General features: G+C 43.4%; 1 protein-coding gene across 1 annotated transcript in view; it reads left to right on the forward strand.

Moving 5' to 3' along the window:
* The window catches only part of LOC102496264 (AP2-associated protein kinase 1), a 179472-nt gene that overhangs the window by 129195 nt on the left and 40297 nt on the right, over positions 1 to 9980 (forward strand). Inside the window, exons 9-11 of the mRNA XM_006151323.3 lie at positions 1331 to 1410; positions 8384 to 8538; positions 9757 to 9974. Coding sequence (XP_006151385.1) covers positions 1331 to 1410; positions 8384 to 8538; positions 9757 to 9974 — 453 coding nt within the window. The remainder of the gene's footprint in view (positions 1 to 1330; positions 1411 to 8383; positions 8539 to 9756; positions 9975 to 9980) is intronic.

Here is a 9980-nt window from a genome sequence, read left to right on the forward strand (position 1 = left end):
AATAATATAAAAATTTTTTTAAAAAGTGAGAGAGCAACAGAGAATCAGAGGAGCTCACTTGTTCCTTTTAGTCTTATCAGTCAAGTAAGTTACTCTTCTCCCTTGGGTGAAGAATGCTTGAAGGGTGGTGGAGAGAAAAATTCTCCATCTGGAATCGTGAAAAAATGAGAGCTCCTTTTAAACATCTAGTTTTAGAATTAGTATATAATCAGCCCTTCACACCCTGTGGGTTCCACATTCACAGATTCAACAATCCATGGACCAAAAATATTTGGGGGGGGGGATCTGATTGAGTCCGTAATGAACACGTATAGGTTTTTTCATGTCACTATTCTCTACACAGTGCATGTAACAGTTATTTACAAAACAGTTACACTGTGCTAAGTATTATAAATAATGTACAGATGATCGAGAATGTACAGGAGGATGTACATAGATTATATGGAAATAGTACATCATTTTATACAAGGGATTTGAGTATCCTGGATTTCAATATCCACAGGGAGCCCTGGAACCAGCCCTTACGGTTGCTGAGGAATGTCTGTTCTTTTCATCAGGTTTCCCAGATTGAAACGAAGGATTCATGGTAGTTTACCATGACCGTATTTTCCTTTGTAGTCCCACTTTTCCATTCTTAAAATTAAGTAATGTACAATTCAGACCGGTAACTAGTTTTAAGAAGTAAACCACACACAGTGCATGTCATTTGCTGCTTGCTTAGTAGTGGTAAGCAGTTGTTTTGTGGGTAGGGACAGCTAGCTGAGTCCCCGGAGGTGAGCCTTGATGGGTGGTCGAATCCGAGGAGAGGCACTCTGCTTGGCCTGTGGGTTGAGTAGTGCCTCGCATGTTGGGAGTGCTGGCTCAGCACCCATACATGTTGGGTGGCTGTGGTTTTCTCCCAGCATTCTAATAGGAAGATTTGAGTATAGCATGGTGGGCACCCCAGTCAGCTGTAACTTTTCTAAGACCTAGCTGGGAGCTACATTTATAATGTAGGTTACATATAACTCTTAGCCATTCCTTTCATAGTACCACTTGTAAGCTGTGTTATAGGAGAAGGGTACTTGAATCACACCCTGCAAGCTTAGCCTGGTACAGAAGTTGGAGAAAGACCAGGGAGAGTGCTGCACACAGACTGCTCTCTCCTCGTCTCATACTTAGCGTCCCTGACTGTGGCTAAGTCTGAAATATATTTGGTTAATTTCTCTTCCCTCTATGAGAAATCAGGGCTTGGAAATTGCTCCAGAAGACTCCACTTCCAGTCAATCCAGTAATTCTTTTATAAAGGAATCTGTGATATTCTTCTTTTTCTCTCCTTTCAATTGTATAGAACTCTCCCATTCCTGCAAAGCTTCCTGAACCAGTGAAAGCCAGTGAGGCAGCTGCAAAAAAGACCCAGCCAAAGGCCAGGTAAGAGATGCCTTCATGAGCACGTCCTAAGCAGCTCATGTCCTTGCCACAGCAGCAGGGAGGACACCCTGTGTTTCTCGATTCTTACGCTGCCATGAGCAGAGACTGTGCAGATCAGGAAAGCAAGCTCTGTCTCCCTTAGGCAGAAACTGTTCTTTGGGAATGCAAAGATGAATATAATGAAATACTGTACTGTGTTCTCCATGTGCAAGAGAGTCAAGAACCCTACAGCTGTTTCCTTTGCATGGAAATATGAACAGGGGCATTCAGAGATGAGGCAACAGCAGACTTGAAATGCTGCTGGAATAAGAGTGTCTTAAACGTGTGTCCTGGATTCTGGTTAGCCTCATTCAGCACCCTAATCTTCCACTTCCCTCTCCTGCTTACTTTCTGTGGCCTCTGCCCAAATAGAAATGTGCAAGTCAAAGCGCTGAGTCCATAAATAGCAAGAGACCCTGTGGGTTTTAACTAATACATTTTGTACAACCTAGGGTCTTCCTAAAAGCAGATAGCAGGAGAAGCTTAAGCAAGCAAAAATGTTTTTGGGAACTGCCCATGTGTGAGAAAACGGGGAGGGAGGGGCAAGAAAATCTGGGAGAGCTGATAGAAGGCGGCATAGATCCTACCTATAGAAAGGGAAGAGAAAGATGCATAGGAATGGCCTAGATTGCCATGCAATGTGAGGAAGGCCCATCATAGTCCCAAGAATCCTTGTCCCAAAGTCAGCCATAGAGGAGTCCCCTATCTCCCAGGAATCCTGTGACTAGGACATTAGAACTGGAACCAGCCATGGGAAGCATGGCCTCAGGGCACACTGCAGTAGATTTTAGGAGTAAAACAGATGGGACTTTTTTTTTTTTTAAAGTTTATTTATTGCATGAGACAGATAGACAACCAGACATACAGCACCATGATCCACTCCCCAGCTTCAGCCAGCCCAGATCATGGGCACTTGTGTGCTCGGGGTACTCAGGGAGGTCTCAAACCTGTGTGAGACCTTCACAGCCTTCCTGTGTGAGTCTGCTTCACAGGGTATTGTTTTACCTCTGCATCATTGTCCAGCTCGAAGGCACTGGTCTTTTATACCCCAAATTCTGGGGGGAGCCCCGGAGATGATTATACCCCTCTTTTCTCTACCACTCCGCAATGGCAAGGAAATGTTTACAACAAACTGTCGACACAGTACTCTAGAAAGGGATATCTGAATTTTAGTAGAACAGTAAGATAATTTCTGTATTTAAAAAAAAATTCTTAAATATTTATAGAATACCTGCTCTGTGCATAGTTATTCCAGATGTAGCTGTAAAATACAGGCACGCTTCATTTCATCACACTTCACTTTATTGTGCTTCACATCTAATGTATTTGTTACATACTGAAGGTATGTGGCAGCCCCACCTACCTAGTCTATTGGTGCCATTTTTTTCCAACATATGTTTAGTTGTAGCTCTGCATCACATTTTAATAATTCTTGCAATATTTCAACATTTTAAAAAATTACTATTGTATCTTATAGTGATCACTGATTAGTCTTCTTCAGTGTTACTGTTTTAATTGTTTTGGGGCTCCATAAATTGCAGCCATAAAATAGCAGACTTTGTTGGTGAATGTGTGAGTTCTAACTGCTCCGCCAACTAGCCATCTCCACATTTCGCCTTCAGGCCAGTTCTATTAGGGAGTCACTGGGGCACAACAATGTTGAAGTTAGGTCAGTTAGTAACCCTACAGGGGCCTCATAAGCGTTCAAGTGAAGAGTTAGATGTCTGTCTCTTTAAATCAAATCTGAGAGCCAGCTCTTGGCATGGTGGTTAAGGAAGCTGGAACCCACATGGCCACTGTGCAATTTGAATCTCAGACCTGGAGTGTGAAAAACATGCCAAGTGTTGTGTGTGCATGCCCAAGATCTTGAAAGGAAGGAGAAATGGAGGAGGAGGGACTGGCCATTCCCTGTGGGAGGTGCTTTTTCTTTCACCCTCTCTCTCTCTTTCTCTGGTGAATACAATTCTCTTCTGACAAAAATTTTTAAAAATAAACAAGTCAAAGCTGGAAATTATTAAGCTTAGTGAGGAAGACAGACATGTTGAAAGCCAAGACAGGCCAAAAGCTAGGCTTCTTATGTTAAAAAATTAGCCAAGCTGTGACTGCCAAGGGATAGTGCTTTTTTTTTTTTTTTTTGTTAAATAAAGGTTTTTGCCATGGAGTGTGTACACTTGCCAGAGAGAGATAGAGAGAGGGAAAGTGAAAAATCATCCCCGAAGGGGGATGACCACTCCACAGTCCCACTCTCAGATATTGGGTATGCACACACAAACACCTGATGTGATTTTCAAGCTACCAGGTCCAGGACTGGAACAGTGATTCGCCATAGGGGAGTACAGTGCCTTAACCAGCATGCCACCTGCCAGCCCCCAAAGGGACAGTTCTTAAAGGAAATTAAAAGTGCTACTCTGGTGAATTTAAGAACGATAAAAAAGGAAAACAGCCCTAGTGCTGATACTGCAGAAAGTTTTAGTGCCCTGGACAGAAAATCAAACCACACACACATTCCCTTAAGCCATAGCACAATCCAGAGCAAAGTCCATCAGTGCTTTGAAGACTGAGAGAGATGAGGAAGCTGCAGGAGAAACATATAAATCTGAGAGGTATAAGGAAAGAAGCCATCTCCATAATATTAAATGCAAGTTGAAGTAGAAAGTGCTGATGTAGAATCTACAGCAAAATTATCCAGGAGATCTAAGATAATTGATCCAGGTGGCTAGACTGAAAAATAGATTTTTAAGGTAGACAGAACAGCCTTATGTTGCAAGAAGATGCTATCTAGGACTTTCATAGCAAGAGAGGACCAGTCACTACTGGCTGACTTTTCTAGGGGCTAATGCAGCTGGTGACTTTAAGTTGAATCTACTGCTCAGTTACCATTCTGAAAATATGAGAAACCTTAAGGATTATGGTGAATCCACTCTACCTGGACTCTAGAATTGGAACAATAAAGCCTGGCTGATAGCACATCTGTTTTGAGTGTGGCTTACTGAGTATTTTAAACCCATGGCTTAGAAAAAGATCCCTTTCAAAAATACACTTGCTCATTGACAATATACCTGGGCACCTAAGAACTCTGCTGGAGATGTGCAAGGAGATGAACATTGTTTTCAAGCCTGCCAACATAACATCCATTGTGCAGCCCATGGATCAAGGAGTTAGTTCAACTTTCAAGTATTATTTAAGAGGTACATTTCATGGCACCAGCAGATAGTGTAATGGTTACGTCTCTGGACTCCTACGTTGTCGACTGTGATTTGAGTCCTGGATCTGGAGGCTTCAAACTCATGCTGGGTGCATGCCCCAAATCTTGAGAGAATGGAGGAGAGGGGATTGCAATGTGACTATCCTCCTTGAGGGGGGTGATTTCTCCATAATATTAAATGCAAGTTGAAGTAGAAAGTGCTGATGTAGAATCTACAGCAAAATTATCCAGGAGATCTAAGATAATTGATCCAGGTGGCTAGACTGAAAAATAGATTTTTAAGGTAGACAGAACAGCCTTATGTTGCAAGAAGATGCTATCTAGGACTTTCATAGCAAGAGAGGACCAGTCACTACTGGCTGACTTTTCTAGGGGCTAATGCAGCTGGTGACTTTAAGTTGAATCTACTGCTCAGTTACCATTCTGAAAATATGAGAAACCTTAAGGATTATGGTGAATCCACTCTACCTGGACTCTAGAATTGGAACAATAAAGCCTGGCTGATAGCACATCTGTTTTGAGTGTGGCTTACTGAGTATTTTAAACCCATGGCTTAGAAAAAGATCCCTTTCAAAAATACACTTGCTCATTGACAATATACCTGGGCACCTAAGAACTCTGCTGGAGATGTGCAAGGAGATGAACATTGTTTTCAAGCCTGCCAACATAACATCCATTGTGCAGCCCATGGATCAAGGAGTTAGTTCAACTTTCAAGTATTATTTAAGAGGTACATTTCATGGCACCAGCAGATAGTGTAATGGTTACGTCTCTGGACTCCTACGTTGTCGACTGTGATTTGAGTCCTGGATCTGGAGGCTTCAAACTCATGCTGGGTGCATGCCCCAAATCTTGAGAGAATGGAGGAGAGGGGATTGCAATGTGACTATCCTCCTTGAGGGGGGTGATTTCTCACTTTCTGTCTTTCTGTCTCTCTGATGAATGCATATGACCTACAGCAAAAAAAAAAAAATCTCTTTAAAAAAAAAGAATGATACATTTTATAAGGCTTTAACCGTCATAGGTAATGATTCTTCTGATAGATCTGGACAAAATAAATCGAAATCCTTCTGGAAAGGATTTACCATTGTAGATGCTATTAAGAATACTTATGATTCATGGGACCAGATCAAAATACCAACATGAACAAGAGTTTGGAAGATATTAATTCAAACCCTCCTGGATGACTTTGAGGGGTACAAGACTTCAGTAGAGGAAATAACCGCATGTGGCGGGAAGAGCAAGAGAACTCGCGTTACAAGAGGAACCTGAAGGTGTGACCGTGTTCCTGCAGTTTCAGAGTTACTGATAACATTTGCTGTTCACATCTGCCTTACGATGTAGGCATATGTATGTGTCTGTGTTTATGGATGCAGGCATATGTATGTTTCTCCTTTTTACACATGTGGAACCCAAGGCCAAAAGAGGTTCAGTGACATGGCTGCTATCACAGTGAGTTAGTAGGGAGTGGAGCGCAAATATAGTTTTCTTTGACTCCAAATCCCGTTGTTTCTAAGATGTGTTCCTGTCAGGAGAAGATTGCTGTAGAGGCTGTCACATGTAAGTTTTTATAGAAGTCTGTTCACCTCCCTTCCCCTTGACTTTTTTTTTTTTTTAATACTTTTTTCCCCTTCTCCAACATCTGTCCCATTCCCCATTTTCCTCTCTACCTCCCTTCCCCAGGATTCAGGCGCCCTAGATGTGATAGCTGTTGTAGTTCTAGTTTTCCACCCAGCACAAGAACATCCCTCTAGCAGAATTTCAGAGAAAAGCTTCTGGGTCCAGGATGGACATACCTTGGAGTTTTTTCATGGGGCCAGTTGCTTTGTACCTTGTTATGCACTTCACGGAGGCTGTGCCAGACATAATTTGGAAATACAAGTATTCATGCAGTTCATTGATTTTGTTCTTAACCTCAGTAAACACTCCCAAAATTAGAAAGGACAGTGACCTTTGAGCCAAGTAGGTAGTTGCCAGCTGCGCTGCCTGCACTGCTATCAATGAATGGACATTAGCACCTGGGCTGCGGCACCATCGCAAGGAGCAAGGCACGCAGCAGTCCTGTGTGGGGTCAGGTTTGGCTTATGTGAGGTGAAGTCCAAAATAACAGAGGCTTATTATAGAAGGTGGATTTTTTTTTTCATTCAAGTAAACAAAGTCCATCTAGAGGTAAGTGATCCAGGGCTAGTATAGCAGTTCTGCTCTGTGAAGCCTTTAGGAACCCAGGCTTCTTCAAGTTTATCACTCTACCATTTGCACAGTGTAGCCATGAACCTCACGAATGAATATGGCAGCATTTCCGTTCTGAGCAACAGGATCAAAGACTGGCCAAAGAAGACAAGACACAAAGGATATGTACCAGTTATTTCTTGAGGCTTCAAGAAACGGCCACTTAACGATCTGTTTATATCCTATAAAAGATCAAAACTCAGACACGTGGTAGGATTGGTTGCAGAAGTGGCTAGGCAGAGTAATTTTTACTCTGGGTGACCTTATGCTCAGCTGATAATGTTATTACTATGGAGGAAAGGGAGTATGTGTGTTAGAGGAAATAGAGTTCTTGTCACACTCTGCAGCTTTAAATCCTTTGTTTTCATTTATTTACTTACTCCTTCTAGTTGCCGTGTTGACTTCACTCATTTCCGTGCTTTTCGCTATAGAGAGACTCCTCATTCTAGCCAAGTTTGAGTTCCCTGTATATCTGAAAACCTCCTGTCTCAAACTCCTCTTTGCATCATTGCCCAAAGGGAAATCCTAGAAGGATGGTTAATGGGTCCCAAGATCAAATAAGCTTGAAAAACATTCCAGCCTGTATACCTTTCTATTGATATTTTAGTTTCTCTAGCTATATTTACACATGAAAAAATCTCTGGAATGAAACTAACTCATTATGTTTTGTTTGTTTGCTGTTAGTTTGCTTTTCCCGTTGTTTCTAAGATGTGTTCCTGTCAGGAGAAGATTGAGACATGGGCTTGCTCGAGAGAGACAAAGAAAAACTGAGAAATCACCCCCGGGGGGGTAGGGGATGGCCATATCACAGTTCCTTCTTTTCCATTCTCCTCTCAGGATTTTGGACACACATGCACACACATCCAGCGTGATATTCAAGCTACTGGGTCTGGGACTTGAACCATAGAGTTGGCCTATATGCACACACGCGCCCAGTGTGAGTTTAATCCACTGGGTTCAGGACTCGAACCGCGGTCCACTACATGGGAGTTCAGTGACATAACCATTACACTAACTGCTGGTCCCACACTCATTATATTTTGATCAACTTATTTGTGGGTCAGCTGGTGGCATGGAGGTTCTAGTCCTAGACTCTGAAGCTTGAAAATCATACCAGGCATGTGTGTGTTTACCCAAAATCCCAGGAGGAGAATGGAGGTGGTGTGGCCATTCCCGCTGGGGAGTGCTTTCTCACTTCCTCCCCTTCTCTCTCGCTCTCTCACTCACTCAATCTCCAGTGAGTACACACACCATATGGCAAATTTAAAAAAACAAAACACAGAAACAAGTTTATTTGCTGACCAAACTTTTCTGCAGAACATTTAGAGCATATAGTAACAGTAACATCGTGTGGACCACCCCTGGGTAAATATCAGTGAACCAAATCTGAAAAGTTTGGATAAATGTTGAAGGGAAACATTTGTGCTCTATCTGCCTCTTCTCTTTCTTCCCACACTGTATTGTGAGTCTGATTTTTTTTTTTTCCTTTTCTTTTTCTAGACTGACAGATCCCATTCCCACCACAGAGACTTCAATTGCACCCCGGCAGAGACCTAAAGCTGGGCAGACTCAGCCAAACCCAGGAATCCTTCCAATCCAGCCAGCCCTGACACCTCGGAAAAGGGCCACAGTTCAGCATCCCCCTCAGGCTGCAGGTCAGTGACTAGACTGGCTTGAAACTCGGCACACCTCTTTGCTATCTTAGACAAGAGAGACGCCTTGGAAAGCCTGGTTTTGCTTTAGGCATGGGCACCAGAAGCAGATAAGGATGAATGGTTTTCCTTGAGGAAGGCTGCTGCTAAAATGGTTTGGCAAGTGACTGGCCAAGGAGAGACCTCTCACTAAATCCTGAGGTGGATCTCCAAGACCGCTGAAGTCTGTGGTCCCTATGTTTTCCAGGGTTTGGTCCACGCAATCCATACCTACCTCTTTATTTCATATACTTCTCTTTGCTTTTAAAGAAATGAGACTCACCTCTGTTCTTGACATTCACAAAGGAATCTGGTTTCTCTAACCCTTGTTTGTCTCTTGAGGTATCCATCATCCCTCCATTATCTGGTGTTCTGTTTCTAATGAGATGAGTGAGATTTGTTTCATTAAAAGGATTGATTCAAAATGGCCAGTAACTACACACAGCCGTCACTTTTCCTACCAGGAAGCTGCTTTTAGTGAGATGGTGGCCAGCTGCTTAGAGCTAGGCATCCAGACTGGGTTTCTGTAATCTATACAGAAAACATCAAAGAGTGCTTTTGTCTAGCATCTGCCAACGGGTGCAAAGAGTGTGTCTTTGTGCAGTGGCGTCGAAGGCCAGTTGAATATATAGACACTCAGGGTGCTCACTAAAGGAGCAGTTAAGTAAATGGGGTGATGGATAAGGGAAGACTTTATGAAGGAGCCAAGTGTTGAACCTTGTTTGATTTTTTTTTTTTTTCCTGTAGTGTGCATGGGCTTGCCAGAGAGAAAGACAGAGAGGGAAAGTGAGAGACCACTCCCCAGGGGCATTGGTCATCCCACAATCCCTTCTCCTCTCAGGATTTTGGGCATGTATGCAAATGTTGCTGGCGTGATTTTCAGGCCGCCAGGTTCAGGGCGCAAACCACATAGCCAGCTATGTGGGATCCAGTGCCTTTACCTTTATGCCACCTACTGGCTCCCTTGTTTGAAAACTTTTGAGATATTTAGTTAGGTAAGAAGATGGGAATACATTCTAGGTGGGGCAGAGTGGTGGGGAGATGTGCTCTTCATCCAGGAGCACTTGGAGCTTGGGATAGTCTGCCTGCTTACACCCCTATCTTCTGTTGCTTTGGAAAGACAGAAACTGTTTTTGTCTGAAATAGTTCTAAGCTCTTCAGTGGAGTTTTTTCTCATTGCAGGAACCAGCAATCAGCCTGGCCTTTTAACCAGTGTTCCCCAACCAAAAACCCAACCCCCACCCAGCCAGCCTCTGCCTCAACCTCAGCCCAAGCAGCCACAGGCTCCGCCCACCCCACAGCAGACACCTTCCACTGAGGCCCAGGGTCTCCCCACTCAGGCCCAGGCCACACCCCAGCACCAGCAGCAACTGTTCCTCAAGCAGCAGCCGCAGCCGCAGGCCCAA

This window comes from Tupaia chinensis, unplaced genomic scaffold, assembly GCF_000334495.1.
Source record: "Tupaia chinensis unplaced genomic scaffold, TupChi_1.0 Scaffold000316_1, whole genome shotgun sequence".
NCBI lineage: Eukaryota > Metazoa > Chordata > Mammalia > Scandentia > Tupaiidae > Tupaia > Tupaia belangeri.